The following is a 19,618-nucleotide window of genomic DNA, read 5'->3' on the forward strand; positions in this document are numbered from 1 at the left end:
GTGTTCCGCGCTGCACTCGTTGTCGTCGTTTTGGCCACGAGGCCTCACAGTGCGTGCAAACTTACGCCACTGTCGCCGGACCAGTGGGGTGTGACGACAAATCTGAGCACCTCATGGATGAAGCTGAAGCGGAAGAAGTCGCCGCTGGAGGAGGGGGAGACGAGCCAGCGCCGACGCATGAGCTCAAGGACCTGCCGACGTGCAAGTCACCCGCCGTACAAGCTGGCATGGGCCAGGGAAAAGATAATGACCGGCCGGGCCTCAACACAGACGACTTATCACTGCCACCAGTGAACCAAGCTGCCCAAGGAGGAGCTATCCTAGAAACCGACCAAGCGGACGGTGGGAAGGAGTCTGATCGATATGGACACGAGCAAGGACCTCGCTAGCAGCACCTGCGGAAAGCGTGGACGCGAGAGCAACGCCGACATGACAGAAGGCGACAACGCGGCTTCCGACGAGCCGCCTTGGAAGGCGGTGCTGAGGCGGCGTTCCACACAGAAGCCCAAGCGTAGCGTCCCCCCGGACAAAAGGGAGCCAGCGTGGACGCCGGCGAAGACGCCGACGTAGTCGCGCGAGTGGTGTGCGCCGGTGGGCGAGTGAGCCAGCGTCGGTCATCCTTGTGTCTGAGACTCCAGGCCCGTAATTCAGTAGTGTATTCTGCGCTGCTTTTGAATCCACGCCCCGTACCCGTGGTGCTGTCTGGAGTGTATGGGGGGGGGGGGGCAGGACAACGTAAGGATATTGTCGAGGTCGGAACAGGTGCCATAAATTGGTATGGGGCACATGACAGCTTCTATGTCATTTCGACGGTGGATTTGGCTGACTACAGCGGTTCACTCCTCTTCCTGGCAATAATGAAAGCACCATCCTGTCCACACGCTCATTAATGTGAATGGCAACGAATCTCCTTTCAGCACTTAAGGTGGCAACAATCAACGTCAGGGGCCTGTCGTCAAAAAGGAGACAGTACCAGCTTAACCACCTTTTTCTGGAAGACGATATCGACATAATCGCCGTTCAAGAGACGAAAATTGAAAGTCAGGAGCAAACGGACCGGATGGTGCAAACTTTCAGAGCACGATATAACGTTTGCGTGTCGCACTCGGTAGGCGCGTCGGCTGGATGTGCGCTTTTTCTGCGTAATTCTGTGGGAATTTTTGAAGAAAGTGTCAGTGTTTGCGAACGCGGTCGCTTTATTGTGTGCGATTTTTCGTACTCGGAAATGGCATGGAGAGTGATTTGTGTATATGCGCCAAATAAGGAAGTGGATCGCCGCCTTTGTTTTGAAAGTTTGAAAGTGTATTTAAACTGCGATAGGCACGTAATATTTCTTGGCGATTTCAACTGCGTCTGTTCGAGCGCTGATAGAGCAAAAAAACCGCCGACACATGATTTGAGTGCGATGGTTTTAAATAGCCTAGTGCATGAGTTTGGCCTGGAGGACGTCGCGTGTGTTCTGTCGAACATGAATGCACCACAGTACACACATTTTCAACGTGAAAGTCACGCAAGATTGGACAGAGTTTACGTATCACTGGGTCTTGTGCCTCTGTGCGAGGCCTACAACGTGAAACCGCTGTCCTTCAGCGACCACAGCATGGTGACGTTTACAATAGGTCAGAAGCAAAGGAAAACTCGCTTTAGCTGGGATACCTGGAAATTCAATGTAAAACTACTGAATGATGAACCATTCACAACTGGTGTAAAGAAAAGATTAGAGGAGGCAATCGGAACAGAAAGTGGGTCACTTATCACCGTCTGGGAACAGCTAAAAAGTGACGTTAAGATAGGTGCAATAGAAAGATCGTCCGTCATACGCCATAAAGAAAAGGAGGAGGAAACACAACTACAAAGGCAATTGAACTTCTTGCTAGGCATTGAGGCTCAACAGCCTGGAACTTTTACAAAAGAAATAAGAGAAGTTAAAAATAAGTTGGAGGTCATTGACATCGAGAAGTACAGGGGTGCCATAGTGCGCGCACGCGCAAAGCGACTCTGGTTGGGCGAAACGCCAACCAAACGTTCCCTGAGTGACGAAAATGGTTATGCGCTAAAGAATGAGATTAAAGCTATTCGATACAATAATGTGGTTTCTAGGGACCCTGAAGTCGTGGAGCGCGCGTTTTTTGAACATTATAAGGAACTGCTGGGAACTGAAACGCAAGGCAGTAAAGATTACGAGCTAACTTTCTTGCCGTTAATGCCAAAGTTAAGGGATGATGACAGAGCAAGCATGGATGCGCCGATCAGTTTGCAGGAGATAAATAACGCCATCGACGAATTATCCATAGGGAAGTCACCGGGGCCAGATGGATTGGGAACCGAGTTTTACAAGTTCTTCAAAGAAGATATAGCATTAATTTTGTACAGGGTCATAACGGAAGCGTATGAATCCAAGAGAACACCGCCTTCGTTCCGGAATAGTCATATTGTGTTAATTCCTAAAACAGATGATCCTGAAAAGCTGTTGGCGGTAGAGTCGTATCGGCCAATCAGCTTAACGAATGTTGATTACAAAATTTTCATGAAGGTTTTGGCTAGAAGATTGCAAGGAGTAATAAAAACAATTGTTGGAACCCATCAAACATGTGGAATTCAGGGACGATCTATTTTTACCAATATTCATGTCGCTAGAAGTGTATTAGAGTGTTGCGACGCTCTAGGGGGCCACGTGGCGATGATCCAAATTGATTTGCAGAAGGCCTTTGACCGTGTTGCGCATAACATTCTTTTCTCAGTGTTAGAACTCGTTAACGTAGGATCCGTCATCCTCGAAGGTGTAAATATGTCGTACACTCAGTGCTCAGCTCGTGTTATTGTAAACAAAAAAGTGGGACGAAGTTTTGATATACTGTCGTCGGTGAAGCAGGGGTGCCCCTTGAGTCCCTTGTTGTTTGCAATTTCTCTTGAACCCTTTTGTTTAAAGATTCTTCAAACTAAGCCACGGACGCGACGTTGATATTAGTGTTAGTAACGCGCCTTATATCTTTAACGTATTCAAACTACGTCGTCAGCGGCGTGCGTTGGCGACTCAGCGGCGTTATAGCGGCTTGATAACTGCGTGGTGTACACGTGATACTACAAACCCGCTAGTTCTGCATTCTCTCACGTGACTGCGCCTCCTCTCCCTTCACTCCGGTCGGCGCTTCGCAGCTGCGGTGCGCTGCGGTGCGGTGCGCTCCTCCTCTCGAACATACACGTTAATTCACCAAGATTTCCGCAGAGGGACAAACGAGGCCTGTTAAGCCGAACGTGATCACGAGGGGGTGTTAATGTAACTAACGGGCAAAATGCCACCAAACTTCAACAAACTCCCCCTCATAGCATCACCCCGTGCTTCGCACTTCCTCATACTCCCCTTCGGGGAAATGCGGGGGAATTTTTTTCCGTTGGAAACCCGTGCTGTAAAGATTAGGGGTTGTATTCTGTCAGCCCGCGAAAAGAAATGAATACAACATAACGTTGGAAGGAAGTTGAAAGGAGATGTGAGCATTCGTGACATCTCGCTAACATTTTTGAGGAGTATACGATTTTTTTCCCATTGAATTCGCCACTGTTTTTAATGAGAACCAAGTCGCGAACTTGTTCCGCCGTGGTTCTTAACGAGGCAACGCATTGTGTCGTTGTTTTTGCCTTCATCAACCGTTCTTCCGTTCATCTCTTTCCCATCTAATCTACCGAGGAGGACTGAGGAAAAAAAAAACGCCGCTACAGTAGCGCTGTCGCATTGACGTCGTTTCGACAAGACAAGCTTGTGTGCAGTCATTATTTTAAAGGGACACTGAAGTGATTTGTAAACAATGCGGGATTACGAGCGCAAACTGTAGTCCGGAGTCCCTGGGCCCTGTTTCGACCACTCTGTGCGCGTTTACGCGAATTTATTTAGTAGAAAAATCAATTCGAAAATGCTGTCCTCCTCTCTTTACGCTCGCCCATTTTCTGTGGCGTTTTCGTGTGACGTCAGCAGGAGAGGAGCTGACAATTGGCTGCGCTACTACACGGCTCGCCGACCTTCCGCGACCGAGTCAGTCGGCCCACCGTTTAGTCCGCCGGCCGCAGACGGGTCGTCGCAATTCGTTCGATCAGTTGAAACTAAGCCGCAACACGTTTGGGAATGCAAGAATGCGCCTTTCTTTACTTCGTTAGTTTGTACTCTGTATCTAGCTCCAAGTCAAGGTCGCTTCACACAAGCGCTGCACAAGCGCACATGCGACGCTTCGCTGACTGGTACGCCAGTAGGAAAATATAAGGCCTCTTGAAGGGGGAGAAGAGTGAGCGAAGTCAATATAGGTACGAAGGAAATAAAATCAACTGATATTTTTACCGTACAGCGTAAAACTAGGGTGTGGGAAGCACTTTTTTTGCGCTGGGCGAACAAGCAGAGCGGTCAGGAGCACGACTACGCATCTGCGAACGCTTTCCCGTCTACGAAATGCAATTGCTAGACGTGAGCTATTGTGGAAACTCGGGGGACGCTTACTGCACGAGCGCAATACAACAAATAGTCACCTAAGCTGCTTGAAATACTAAAACTAAATAAAAGTGTAAACTGGTTATACATTATATACCTAATATTTTTCATTGCCGCCAGCGGCCCTCTGTGGCCTAGGCGTCTGGTGCGCCAGGTAGGTCACCGCAAGTGTTTTGCCAGTCACAAGTTTGAATCGCCGCGGGTACATGCTTTTTTTTATGTGTTAACTTTTTCGTTTTTCGCCGATGTTTTCTATACTGAGTTCACCTTTTTTTGGGTCGCAACGTTCATTGCTCCACGAACTAGTCCACAGAAATCGCGCAGGCTGGCACTGCCGCGCTAGCGAGTTCTCAGAAGCACCGACTGCTTGCAGACAGTGGGCACAGGCCAGAATGAACAGACCCTTGGCCTGGTGCGAACACGCTTTTTACGATACAGACATGAGGGAGACAAGCTCCAAATATGGGGGAAAAGCGCATGCATTTGAGCGTCTGCGGGGACGCGGAGGGCGTTCATGCACTGCGTAGGCCTCAGATAGTGAATGCTACGATTCCAAGCCGTCCTGGGAGGCTTATCTTATGCATTTTACAGCCGACAACATGGCAGAAGCGCGGTACTACGATAACTGGGATATTGAGAATGCCCATCCAACGACGCCATCGAATGTCAAACATGTTGTTTTACAGACCGAAACCGAAACTTGTTTGATTGCTAACCTTGGGCATGGTCCAATCACGGCGCCCCCTCCTCCTAACGTCACAGCTTAGTTTGTGCGGCCGCCGCAAACCGCGCATGGTAGTTTTTCTTCTTTCGCGCTTTGTAAAATAATTACCGATTTGTCAACCGGATAAACGATGAAAAGTGTGCTAATTTGAGCCAGTCTACACAGTGCAAGCAAAAACGGGAGCTTGACAAATTCACTTCAGTGTCCCTTTAATGTGCCTTGGGGGAGGGGGTTCAGGGCGAATATGTGGAAGAGTAAAGGGCTCCTGGAGTATCATTTCCACATACTTTCACAGGTGTTGAAGTAGACGACACTGGGACTCCGGAACACTGGAACTCTTGCGGAGACCAGGTGATTTCGAAAAAACTGATGATATATGTAGCCGTCACAATGTTCACTTGGGCCTTATTAATCTACGAGCTACAGTAACTACCCTGTTCGATGATGGTTGGATGTTTATGGTGCAAGGACAACTAAGGAAAAGAGCGCCAAAACAATGGTTACGTATGACGGATGAAGATGTGAACTCTAAAACTGCTCAACAAAAAGCAAAAATTCAATAAGTAAAATCAGTAAAAGACAATGAGGATGGCTGGTGTAAAAGGCCAGGGTGTGATAGTGCATGGCATAAAATTAGGTGCGAAAACTACGCGCGATAGGAAATGAGGAATAAAAATTTGATTTCACTAAGAAACTTAAAAGTGCGTTGTAGAGGAATCATAGGATAATCCGCTAAAAACAGTGCTGGGCGTATAACTACCCTGTTCAGAGATAGCATTACAAGCATTTTTAATCTTGGATCACCGGGATCATCGTGCAACACGAATGTAAACTCGATTTCGTGGCAAGATGTGTGGGGTGTATGGGATGACTGGTAACGGCACACGCACAGCTATATACAGAGGCGACATCCAGCAGCCGAAGTTACCGTGCGCAGAAGTACGCACTGGTACGCCGTGGTTGTTTAACATTTATTCCCTTTTTATGGGGCTGCGGAGTGTGCTGTGGGCGATTCAGCCCGATAGGGACTGATCTGCCATCTGTCTGCATTCATGCAGCACGAATTTTAAGAGACACACGGGGGGTCAGCGTAGACGTACCAACGCCCCTTCGATACTGCGGCACTACGCGGTGTTATCTCCGTCTTTTTCACAGATCGACCGAGAAGACTTCGAGTATGCGCTACTGCGACCTAAGCGAGAGGAGTTCCTTCACATATTCCTCAACAGGGGCTTCCAGATCCACAAGTATTTGACTCCAAAGAGACTACGGCAACTATACGCCAAAATCCAGCACGAGGAGTTTTTCCGTTCCGTTTGTTGGGAAGGCGCTCTTGGACACAGTTTAGTAAGTACCGACCGGTGACAGATTTGGACTAAACGCTAGATCTCATTCAGACACCGAGTCTGGATACCACCTGCAGTGTTCTCGAAAGCCAGCCTTGAGCAAAATAATTGCGATTTAATAACGCACAATGTAACACATCGACAGTAACACTTTCAACCATAGGTTGGCAGGCTTACTCACGAGTACACTCACGCACCCCACACTCACCACTCATGAGTGAGTGGTGAGTGAGCCTCGCCCCCGTTTTGAACTGGCGAATGTGAGTGCGAGTGAGTGCGAGCCCCAACCCAAGCACAGTGAACCCCCGTCACCACTCGCGAGTGCACTCACGCCATTTCCGGTGCTTACCGCGGTGAGCGTCACTATTGCGCTTCTACCCGCTGTTGGCTATCCGTCGCAGCAGCCGCTCACTGTGATGGTTGTTAAGGGCGGTATTGCCTTTAGCTTCGGAAATATGTCGTCGCTGAGCTCCTGCTATGGGGCACCCTGTAGATAATTCTCTGGTGGCGTGTTGATTTAGGGATATGGTTTGGATAGCCTTCCGTAGACGTAATGCACTAATACTGTTCTTTTTTATGACTCATGGAGGGTCTGGTGAACACGCTCGCGTGCGAGTGGAGACTACAGGTGGTGAGCTCGAGCGCGAGTGAGTGCGAGTGGGGACGGCGAATAGTAAGCGTGTGGGCGAGCGGGTGCGAGTGGTGGAGGGCGCGTAGTAAGCGTGAGTGCGAGTGTGTGCGCTTGGTGAGGGCGACTGGTGAGCGTGAGTGTGAGTGAGTGCGTGAGAAAAAATATATTTTTCTGTGTGAGTGAGTGATGGGGGGCTAGTTTTGCCGAGGTATGCTTTCAACCGTGAACTGCATTTTAAACATTACTATTTCAATGCCTATATAGATTCATGCGTAAGTTTAATTATACGCCGCCTCTCTATTCATTCGTGTGAAATAGTGATGTAAACAGTTTCTTAACCGGAGAACATGAACACCGGTCTGACGTTTTTGCACATTCTACGATAATAGGTTGGCTTTTCCTACTTTCCCAAAAGCAAATTCTAGCTCAAGACGAGCGGTATACAGCTGGATAAATTTTGTAAAAAATACGATTATCAAGCGTTGTTACCTTTGCTATTAGAGGTTTCGTTTGTTCGATAAGCAATTTAAAATGCAAGACATGTCACATTCGGTGTAGTTGTTGCTTCCCGAGTGTTTATGGAGGTACGAAGTTCACATGCGTATGGTTTCATTGTTTGTTTTAGCTGTCCAAGGTAGGCAAAAACTTCATCGAAATGGACTTGAACTGGTTAATTGAAATGACCACGGGCCTTCGCGACTTCATCGATAAAGAGGAGCTCTCAATGAACACAGCGATGGGCATGTACATCCAGGTAAGAGGCACATCGCCTTACCTTCGCAATAAGTATAGCACAATAAGTCTTCCGAATCTCGCCAGGAAGCAGTGCTGAAATCGAGCCTATTCGATGGCTTGGGATCTACTTGGACGGCTCAGTTTCTGAAGGAGCAGCAATTTCATAAGTGAGCTTGTTAAGCAACACTCTTGCGTTTCTCTGCATGAAATGCAAGATGTGCATCTACATGATTTGCGAACAAGACGAGCACCTGTAATTTATTGACAACGAACAAGTGAAAAAGAAGGTTCACCATGGCATAAGGTTGCTCTATTCTATTTGGAAGCGTCTTACAAATAGGGTACGCTTCAGCCAGTTAATTGTATCACTAACATCCTTTACAGGACGCCGCTTCGGCTGAGCGGAAGGCCCTCGTCATACTGACGCTGTGGGCAGCCTTCTCCAATCGGCGTAAGACAGCCGAGGTCCTTTGGAAGAATTGCGACCAGCCCATCCACTTGGCCCTTCTCATATCCATGACGTACGAGAAGCTGACCCTCTACGTGTCCGACGGCACCATCAAGCACGATTTGCTGGAAACTAGCAGGCAAGGGCTGGCCCGTGTGCGAGATGTTTGTAATCATCTTCGGCGCGCATGCTTTCAGCGGAGGCGCCTGCGCGACGCAACCACAGCACAAGGGGTGCTACTGTGCATACTGTAGATACGTATTAAGGGAGTCTCGGGCCAAACAGTGGTGAAGAGATCGGCCCTTGCCACGTAAAGCACGTGTCCGTGGCCACGTAAAGCACGTGTCGCAGTTCTTCGATCGGTGCTTTTTGGACAAATTCTCATCGTTGTTTATCACAAGAAAATTAAAATTTTAGTTGCCGGTGATGCCAACGCTGAACTGCGCACTATTCATGAGCGCATCGCAGTCACTAGGCTTTTTTTTTCAAACTCGCGTAGACACCAGCGACATATACTCCTTAAAGCAAAATTAAAAAAAAAAAAAAAACTCAGGGCAGCGCACTGCGCGTCCTCTCCCACGTCGACATGGTAATAGCGGTCGGAGGTTTTCCGGATGCAATTAGAGCGCGTCTGTAATCAGAAAAGGTTAGTGACATGAACAATACTTTCGTCGTAAAATTGCGATAGTATCTTCATGGAGCGAGAAGGTGACGTCGCAGTCATGAACAAATGCACTGCATCGACAACCTGCTCACTGATTTAAGGCAAACTTTAGAAGCATGTTAAGCTATAGCCCCTGCATGCATCCCCGGGGGTAAGGGTACCCCGTGCTGGAACCGTGCGCGAGCAGAAATACGGGTAGGGCGAGAGGGCAGGTGTGGCAGCAGCCTAGGCGCGGGAGAGGGTGGAGGGATGGCGTCGGCGCTCGGCTCAAAATTAGAGCCACCGAAACGGAGGGGAGGGGCAAGCGAAACTGGCATCGTACGCGACACAGGTGCTCCCGCCGCCGATCGCGTTGACGCCGCCGGCAAGACGCAGCAGATTCGTTACCTGCTTTGAGCTGCGACCAGTTGAATAGAGTTTAGTTTTGTGAATGTGAGCAACTCCATGAAACCAAAACAGCTCCTCTGGGTAATCCGCAGATTATACAGAGGTTTTGGCCCACCAATTTTATCACGTTCTTGCTTCTGCATTATCTTATTTCTATGGCCGCAGGCAATTCGCGACGATGGCGACGGGCGTGCTCAACCTCTGCTACCTCGACTCCACGTGTCGCGCTTACGAAATCCTGAGCGTGCAGAGCAAGGACTGGAAGTACAAGACCGCGGTGGACATCGCCGCGAAGGCAGGCAACCGGAAGTTCATCTCGCACCCCTGCTGTCAGAAGTGGCTCACGAACGAGTTTTTCGGCCGCATCAGCATTCGAGACATCACTTGGGGGTTCTTTGGTGTACCGCTCTGGTTGAAGGTGCAGCGCCATTTCTTTCTCTTCCTTGCGGCTTCCATGCGGCTTCCATGCGCAGGTGGTCGCTACTTCCGCCCGCAAGCGTAGTACACACTTACATTCAGAACACAGACACAGAACGCAGATTGTAAGTGTATTTTACGCATGGGTCTTGCAGCTACCACCCATAAACGTAGGTACATTCGAAGAGCTGAGGAACCAGGAAGACCCAGTTAGGAAGCAATAAAGATGGCTTGGGCGGCTCAGAAGATGCATATGATGGTTGAGTGCCTAGCCAGACAAAGGAGACTGCCCAGACGCTAAACCTTGTAGGTTGCCTTGTTGCTGGACCGGGATGATTGGAAATCTATGGGAGAGGCCTTTGCCCTGCAGTGGGCGCAAACAGGCTGCTGCTGCTGATGATGATGAATTTTGTAGGTTGGTATGGTAGGAGTGAGGGGCCCATTGCAGGAATACGGAAAGGAAAGACAGCAGTCTCGAAGCGCCAAGGGAAGCCTAGGGTAATAGTCTCTTTTTTAATGTTATGATTAGTGAAGTTAGCATTACTGTTTCAAACTTTTGAATGCATACAGAAGCAGCAAACGTTAGACATAATTAGTATCTATCTTTTTTTTTTCGTTTTCTAGGTCACCCTTTGCGCCTTCACGGTGTTCCCCATGTACATTTGGGTACGTTTCAAAAATGACCCGCACCAAATGGAGTACTTTGAAGGTGAGCCTACAAACAAATCTGTCGGTCTGTATTAACTCAATTGCCTCCGCTTATTACCCCATTACACTTTTCAGAAGAAGAAGGCGAGAAAGAAGTCAGCTTCTCCAAGAACGTCTCGGAAAACGCGTAAGTGAGCAGTTGACAGTATATCTGTTAATTCTGTTGTGCAATACTGTTACCCGGTGGCTGGTCAGGTGACGCGAACCAAGGTAGGTGAGGCGATGATTTTGTAGACGGCCATGACAGCGCGAACCACTGGGTATATGCACCATTCGGTCAAGTTACCATGCCGCAGTGAGCCCCTGCCCATATCTTCCTCTTGTTGAAGCAATACACTTTTCGTTCAGCGCCAAACCACGCTGAGGAACCTTAGAAATCGTCCCAATTTCCAGCGTCCTGCATTGCGGGGCACTATGGGAGCCTCGAGTATTGCTAGCCCTAAAACCTGACTCCAGCCCACTAACCCGCTGCTTTAGCACCACCTCTCCAAGAAACGACAGCCACTTCGCAAAGTGGGGGGGAGGGTTGACGAAGGTTATCAATTCGGTTCACATCTACCTGATATTTTTTTGATTGATTGATTGAAGGTGTATTACTATTAGTCGCATGAAGTGTACAAACACTGATTGGACCCATAGCCAGAGGCTAGTGCAGGGTCCAATAAAAAAGTAATTGACAGAAGCGGGAACTATCAATTACACATAATACAGATATAGCTGTACAGACACTGTAAATATCACGTCCGTGTAATTATGAGCATACACTTTTACACAGTAGAGAAGCCTTTCTCTCCTTAAACAATCGTGTCACAAAAAACAAAACTTCATTTGCGTATACAACCAATCACTTTGTGGGCACACCCAGAAACATGAGTTAAAATACAAAAAAACACGATAACTATCACGTGTTTTATGAAGAGGGAAAAAAAACAAAGGCTAGGCTTACAAGATTCACCAGTGTATAATTGTACAAATATAAGAGTCACCCTTTGCGCCTCACATGAATGTCCACATGAATGTTCACATGAATGTTCACATGAATGTCGATAAATGAATTAAGCGTATTAGTGCGCGATTAAGAAAAACGCAGTGCTTGGTCGCCAAATTCAGCATTCATTCCGAACCTGTCTGATGTCGAAGAGCGTTAGGCGCGGTGCAGGACGTGAAAATTGTTTCACTAACTTTTGGCTCAATAGAAGGGAATCTCGGGGGGGTTCGTTCATTTTTGGCGTTAGTGTGTGCGGAAACATTTTGGTTCTGCGCTTGTCCCGTGTGTTTCTACCGCCTTTGTCCCGTTATTTTTGAGCCATGAAGATGAAGTTGTACCAGCTAACCCGGCCTTCTACGTTACTTCAGAGATTAAGGAAATGTACAAAATTGCGGTGGAAACATTGCATGCCTAGTAGGTGCTCGGTACTCGGCAAAGAAAGTAGTCGCCTCCAATTCTAGACGCAGGAACGAAACAAGTGCTGCAAATCACTCCACCTCGTAACCACCTTTCTGCAATGCAGAGTTTGGCGTTTTTCTACCGTTCTTGCAGCAAGGGCGACCGGTACGACACAGGAGTCACAGCAGCTCAAGAAGGCATTTTCATGCATACGGACACTCCAGTCTACAAGATGATGAACCTAATGTGGACTGCTCCCATCACCAAGTTCTGGGTGTACCAGGTTAGAGTACGCAGTATGGCTGGTTTATGTTACTGGCTCGCGTCCTAATTTTCACTTTTAAGGACAGCGTGCACATAAAATGCGCCCGGTTTTCTTTTGAACTTGAAATGACGAGGGAGTTTGGATTCTGAGATGGTGGGTGTAAAAGAATGCGTTCTTTTTCTTGTTTAGTGGTAACTTCGAGCTCAAAATTACGCAAAACAATGGCGCCGATAAGCAAGAAACGTGCACGTGATGAAGCGCTTCGCTCTATGCGTGTTTACTTTGATCTCATCTTTCTCGTCAGTGATCTTCAATGCGAAATTTGTTCTAGTCTCGCTAGACAACTTTTTTTTTTGTTTAATGCCGCCAGCATGATCATTGGTCAATTCGCATCACGTGACATTTGTTTACTTTGCGAAGATTCACGGGCGCCGCTTTTGTTGTTGACACGTTTTATTCGGTCAACTCTGGCAGACTTAGCTTGTCCTCCCTGCTCTGCGGCTGCGCGTGACAGACGTCGTTCCGAATGCGAGCCAAAGATAACGCGTGTATGAGCATTTCAGCAGAAGAAGTGTCTCCAAGATTCCGTTTTGCTGCATCTTCGGCAGTGTTGCTAACAAACGACCCGGTCGAAGTTCGCGGTGAGGCTGTAGAAGCGGAAATCTCGCGACACTGATAAACACCAACGTTTCCTTCCTGACTGACTTAAGTGCCTCAGTGGTGGTACTCTGATACCTTACCTAGTGCACTAGTTTATTCTAACAACGTATACCTACTAGCCAAGATCACCGCAATAATGCACCAATCCTGGGCAGCTTAAATGCCAAAAATATTGAACACTAGAATTTAATCAGACAGATAATGACGGTGTGCCCGACCAATATCAGTGGTGGTCGGGCTTGTACAGGCAGGGGGAATTACTATGGCGATTGGTTGATTGATTGTAGGGTTTAACGCGCCGACGCAACGCAGGCGATGAGGCGCGCCGTAGTGGAGGGCTCCGGATTAATTTCGACCACCTGGGGATCTTTAACGTGCGCCGAAATCTCGTACACACGGGCGTTTTTGCTTTTCGCCTCCATCAGAAAAGCGGCCGCCGCGGCCGGGAATCGAACCCCCGACCTCCTGCTCAGCAGCGCAAACTATGGCGATGTTGATTGGCTTTGTATCACCCGTGTCTCGCAGCTCTTCTACGTGCTTTTCCTGGGAACGCTCAGTATCGCCGTGCTTTGGCCTTCCTGCGGAAACATGGTTCTCGACACGGTGTGTGTGCTCTGGATTTTTCTAATTGGCTTCGAGACGATCGACCGCACCTATCGCCTCCACCACGTAAGCACATATGTTTGACTCTTCTTTATGCCTCTGTCGTATTTCGAAGGACACTTTCTGCATTCATAGGGTATCTCTTTAAAAAGGGAGCCTAGAACATAAATGACGAGTACTATAGTTAGTAGTAGAAAAAAATATATTCACGACGTGCTGCTCAGTGGGTACCAAAAAATGATGGCGCCTGTACTGGTGTATATCTGCCATTTTTCGTTTTTAGTGCGAGTTTTTCTTCAAACATATATACGTAAGCTGCTTGTTTTCCGCATTAGGATGTCCAGATCGCGTGTCCGGATGCCTTATCGGTGGTGCGGGGCAACTAAGGCAGAATAAAAACAGCAGTTAAAAACCGATTGTGTAAGATCTAGTATATCCACCGCGCGGATCAGTGGCTAAGGCTTTGTGCTGCTTGGCCCAAGGACGCGGGGTCGATTCTCGGCCTCGGCGGCCGCTTTTGAAACGAATCCCAAGGAAAGGCACCGTGCGTCGAGGTTCCAGCGCACAGTGAAGATCCCCAGGGTGTCAAAATTGCCCTCAACACTCCGCTACGGCGCTCCTCATAGCCCAAGTGTAGCTTGGGTGCGTAGAACCACTAGGATTTGAAGATAGAGATCACAAAGGCGAAATGCAAGCTTGCTGTTCGTCAAGAAATTCATTATCGTACGCTATTGCCTAATGAAAGTTACGAATTTTCTCCTCAATTTTCGTAAACAATAAATTCGCGACATCAAGTTATTCACTTGAGTGAACCCGTTGCGGCTTCAATGAAATATTAATGCTTCCGGCTTCACACGAGAAGAAGACAACGTAGGCCGGAACATCCAAGTTTGGGATGCTCTGCTGAAACCGACCTTCCAGAATTGAGCTACTTCAATACTTCAATACTCGACCACGGCCTCGACTTAACCTTTAGGCAAGCAGCACGGCGATACCCAAGATGAAGACAACATACAGTGCGATTCAGAGGAGGAAGAACCAATCGAAAGCAATCGAGACGAAGGCTGGATATTGAATGCAAGCAGGGCCCAAAGATGGAAAGCCAAGGTGAGCGACACTAAGAACCAGAGTTACCCCTTCGCGGCCGATACTTCGACCTAGCATTCATATTGCGAAGCCTAGCCCCTGCCGCTGCAGAAAGACGATTACAAGCTTATCAGGCCGAAACATGGCCTAGCCCTCGCCATGCTTAGCCCTGCCCAACTCTCGGAATCACTTCTGCAAGAAGCAAAACTTACGTGGCGCGAAACCAACTTGCGCATTAGTTTGGATGAGACCCAGAATATCTTGACTGTCAGCACGCCTCATCAGCAAGCTGCCAGGACCCTCAATCAAATCCGACAATTGGAAATTGGTGTCCGGATCTACCGAATAATCTGTACGGGCTGGCTCCCCCCGAGTAGGCAAGGGGGGTCGTCCATGACGTTCCAAACCACTACACTACAGAGCAAGTTCTATACGACCTGTACTTCCCGTGTTACTAGTTTCTCTGGTGTCGACGTTTCGGCACTATACCGGAACGGTCGTGATCGCATTCCTAGGGCATAAAGTGCCGTTCTACGCGTACTACAAAGAGTTGAAGTCAGGTGTTATCTCTAAGAAAACTGTGCCATACTGCAGCAGCTGCAACACCACGGGTCACCGCTCTGATGTATGCCCAAAGCCGAACGTGCGAACCGCGAGTTGGGTGGACTGCGGAATCCTGAGTCGGGCCACGACTGCAAGCCCTACTGTGCCCTGTGTAAGGGGAACCATCTGACGGCCAGCAAGGGCTGTCCCCAGCAATTCTGTGAATCCTACATCTTGCGGCGTAAGGCGCTGGATCGGGAGCGTGGAATTGAGCGGCAAGCTCCGGCGGCGCAGTCGAGCTCATCACGAAGCACGTCTCGGCGACGGTCCAGGAACTCAAGGTCGACGAGTCCTATCTCGACAACTACCACATCGAGGAGCTTCCAGTCTAAATCCAGATCCAGATCTGGTGGAAGGAAGAGTAGCTCAAAACCAGAGAACGGACAGGTGAGCTGGGCAGAAGTGCTTTCTCCCGCTGCTCACGCCCCCTAATCAGAGTGTACGGAATGTAACAAGATAAAAGCTGAAAATAATAGGATAAAAGCCGAGGGCTATAAGATGCAAGCCGAACTTCAGAACTTGTGTCCTTAAACAGTTCAGTAACCCACTGTGCAGAAACTCAAAACCACTTAGGTGTGCCTGAGAAACACCGCAAAGTGGACGAGGACAAAGAACATGTCGAAAACACAGCATAAATTCAGCAATTCAAGTCAGACATTAGAAAAGAAATTAAGCAATCCTCAGAGGCAACCACCAAAATTGTTGGCGAAATGATAAAAGAACAGGTAGCTAACCTTACAGCGGAGGTTTCGGCGCAGATAAGGGCATTGACACGACGGGTGGCCGCCCTAGCTTCTACCGCAGCCCAGCTTCAACAGTCAAACGCCGCTCTAGCGAATCGTGTAGAAGCCTTAGAAAGCTCAAGTATGCAGTCTTTGACCAGACATTCGCGTCGAGATAAACCATACGCGCGACCATCACTGCAAGAAACGCAATACAACTCCGACATCGCCAACCATGGCAAATGAACGCAAGAGGAGGCAGGAGCTAACACTATGGCAGTGGAACTACAGAAGCATAAAGCCCAAAATCGCACCTCTAATGCAGTACAAGAGTCCGGCTGCGAAATGCCTGATGTTATTGCACTTCTAGAGACAAACGCGCCATGAAGGCTCCCTGGATATGTTACACATGGGGACACCGAAAGACATAATTCAAGCACCCTCATACGGAAAAGCATAACTGCGATTCAGCACTCTCTAATTCAGCAAGAGCAAGTTGGAATCTTGTCAGAACTGATACTGAGAAAAGCGGGGAAGGCCAACAATCTCTTCATACTAAACATGTGCTGCAGACCAAAGCACAAGAAGTTTGAAATTCATTTTAATATTAAACAGGCAGTCAACAAATCGGCCGGTAACCCGCTCATTGTGGTAGGGGACTTTAATGCCACGCACTCCCTGTGAGGTTATGGCTTCACGAATGGCAAGGGCACAGAAATCGATCGCGCCATCGAGGAGGAGGACCTCATGCTAGTGACTTACCCGCCGGTACCTACGAGAACGGGTGACAGCGTGACCAGAGATACGTGTCCCAACCTTATGCTCGTTCGAAACATCCACGAGGTTCGATGGTATAAAAAGGGAGAGGACCTCGGCAGTGACCACGGCATAACCTCCACCATATTCCTCGGCGACGATTATAGTGCTTATGTCGGGGAAGCCAAACTCACACTGGGGCAGATTTCGAGAGTGTCGGGATACTCAGTCCCCGAAAGAAATTGAAAACACACAGGAATGGGCCAGCGAACGCAGGGCGGATATTAAAGCCACGACCAAGAAGGTTCACCTCACGACGGAAATCCCGAACGTCGACCCCAGACTACTTCACATGTGGAAGGTGCGGAGGAGTTTCACTCGTCGTTGGAAGCGACAGCGATATAACCATAAATTAAAGAAACGCATTGCCTCATTTACTGAAGAAGCGGCCCGGTACACAGTGCAGCTCAGTCAAGAAAATTGGCTCGCGCTCTGTGACGATTTAAGGGGGACCCCCAGTAACTCCAAGACATGAAGGTTGTTGAGGTACGTTATAGACCCGACAAAAAACAAGGGTGAGTCCGCCAGAGTAATGGCCACTGTTATGCACTCGTTCCCCGGTACGCACGACGACCTCCTTCAAGAACTTTAAACAAGATACATGCCAACCTCTTCCACTCCACCCTCCCCAAACTACACGGGACAGCCCAACCCCAATTTGGACAGCGACATTCAAATCTTCGAAGTCAAGGCAGCACAACAAACAAATCATTGGCGAATCTTGATACGTCCTTAATGACTGCGCTAACCTTATTTATGAATACTTGTTGGAGGAATGGTGCGCTCCCCGCGGAGTGGAAGACGGCCGAGGTTCGCGTAATTCTGAAAACGGGGAAAAAACCAGACATCAAAAACCTCCCCCCGATCTTCCTAACCTCTTGCGTGAAGAAGCTACTCGAGCATATCATCCTCGACAGACTTCAACCCTACCTCGAAGAAGCAAACAAGATGCCACCAACCATGTTTGGTCTCCGCCGTCACCTTTCAATCCAGGACATTCTCCTGCAGGTAAAAAATGTAATGGGCCAAGCAAATTGGCACACTCCGAAAGCCATCCTGGCCTTAAACTTGAAAGGGGCTTTCCCTAACGTGGCCCTCCAAACAATACTAACCAACCTGAACAGCCTTGGCTGCGGGACACGGACTTGGAATTATGTCCGAGATTTTCTGTCACAGAAAGGCCATACTCAGGCTTGGTGACTTGTCCTCCAGTCCCAATGACGTGGGTGGGAGATGCACACCACAAGGAGCGGTTTTATCTCCCCTACTTTTTAACATAGTTCTTATAGGCCTACCTACGATCAACGGGGCCATCCCAGATCTGCACCACGGCTTATGTGCCGATGATATTACAGTGTGGACAGGGAAGGGCTCGGTAGGCGAGATGCGCGATCGTCTCCAGCTGGCCGCTGATGCTGTGAGGGACTACGCTAGGATATGCGGGCTATCCTGCTCACCACACAAGTCCGAACATGTTGTGGTCGGAAAGAGAAAAAAAAAAAAAATCCACGATGCGGGCATCCAGATCCCCTTGGACGGCCATACCATCCTGCCATCACCTCACATCAAAGTCCTCGGTATGACTATTCAAGAGGAGTGTTCAAACACCATTCTTTTCAACCGACTCAGTCACGCAACGGTACAAATTACCCACATGCTCCGAAGAATAACTACCAGAGTGGCGGGAATGAAGTAAGCGGACACCCGTCGTCTGGTACAGGCTTTTGTCATCTCACGCCTTACGTGCGCCATTCCGTATGCTATATTAAGCAAGGGCGACCGGGAAGCCTATAAGCATGCTCTGAGTCTCCCTATTAGTACCTCGACCGACAGGCTGCTGAAATTGGGTTTACATGACACGGTCGCCGAACTAGTCGAGGCCCACCTCGCCAGCCAGCGTCTGCGACTAAGCACGACACTCTGCGGGCGGAGTCTCCTCACCAGACTGGGAATGGCATCCCCCGTAGACAGATTACAGCAACTACGCGACGTACCTCCTAACCAAGAAACCGAGCAGTCTTTTGGACACAGGTTTCAAAATAAAGTTTATCTCTCTCTCCAAAAATAAGAACAAACATTGACGTTGCCCCTATACCCCGTAAGATGGAGCCTACTCACCACGCAGGGAGAAGAGAACCAAGAGCGCTCACTCTCGACAAACGACACAGGGACCGAAACCACACGATTTATACCGACGCCGCCGACTATGCGAGAAGGGGAGCCATGAACCCCGTGGTTACTTCAACGGTACCTTGCCCTCCACAACCACCACGCAGGCCAAGAAAGGGGCCAGTGCTCTGGCCATCTCCCAGATAATTGCGGATACCGTTATTACGGACTAGCAACAGGCTTGCCGAAACTTCCTTCGTGGTAGAATTTCCAAGACGGCTCTGGACATCCTGCTGCAAAAGCCATCCGAAAGAAAAGTGAAGATTGTTTGGCACCAGCCCACTTAACCCTCCAGGGCAACACGAATGCCCACGACAACGTCCGAGATCTATCCCGCCAGGCGACACGACGGTCTTGGTTAGAGACTGCGTGTCCTTTGGTTACGTATCGAGAGATTATAGAGGGCTTTCAGTGCCAAAGAATGATCTATCCTCCCGCTCATGAATCTCTAACAAAAGGGCAGGAGCAGCGCTTCCGGCTCCTCCAAACAAATACCTTTCCTCATCCGACCAAACTCCACTCGCTTCATCCAACGCAGTACTTCCCGCCGTGCAAATATTGCGCTGCCCCGGACACCCTGTACCACATGGTATGGGAGTGTTCGGCAAACCCCCAAATTCAAAGAATCGCGCACCCTTCCCGTGAGCAGTGGGAGAAGGAGCTGGCCAGCTCCGGTCTCGATTCCCAGCTTACACTGTGGAAAGGGCCGTGGCGGCAAGGGTCTCCAATGGGGTCTTGGACTGAGGAGCCCACACCACATTACGATGCTTTTA

General features: G+C 49.0%; 1 protein-coding gene across 1 annotated transcript in view; it reads left to right on the forward strand.

The window, feature by feature from the left end:
* Window positions 1-19,618, forward strand: part of LOC144168629 (transient receptor potential cation channel subfamily M member-like 2) — a 58,848-nt gene that overhangs the window by 11,581 nt on the left and 27,649 nt on the right. The window contains exons 7-14 of the mRNA XM_077697575.1: window positions 6,354-6,545; window positions 7,801-7,929; window positions 8,295-8,497; window positions 9,575-9,827; window positions 10,451-10,535; window positions 10,610-10,661; window positions 12,075-12,204; window positions 13,372-13,515. Of these exons, the coding sequence (XP_077553701.1) occupies window positions 6,354-6,545; window positions 7,801-7,929; window positions 8,295-8,497; window positions 9,575-9,827; window positions 10,451-10,535; window positions 10,610-10,661; window positions 12,075-12,204; window positions 13,372-13,515 (1,188 nt within the window). The remainder of the gene's footprint in view (window positions 1-6,353; window positions 6,546-7,800; window positions 7,930-8,294; window positions 8,498-9,574; window positions 9,828-10,450; window positions 10,536-10,609; window positions 10,662-12,074; window positions 12,205-13,371; window positions 13,516-19,618) is intronic.

This window comes from Haemaphysalis longicornis, unplaced genomic scaffold (genome assembly GCF_048455015.1).
Source record: "Haemaphysalis longicornis isolate Haplotype H1 unplaced genomic scaffold, Haemaphysalis longicornis Haplotype H1 scaffold_2, whole genome shotgun sequence".
Taxonomy (NCBI): domain Eukaryota; kingdom Metazoa; phylum Arthropoda; class Arachnida; order Ixodida; family Ixodidae; genus Haemaphysalis; species Haemaphysalis longicornis.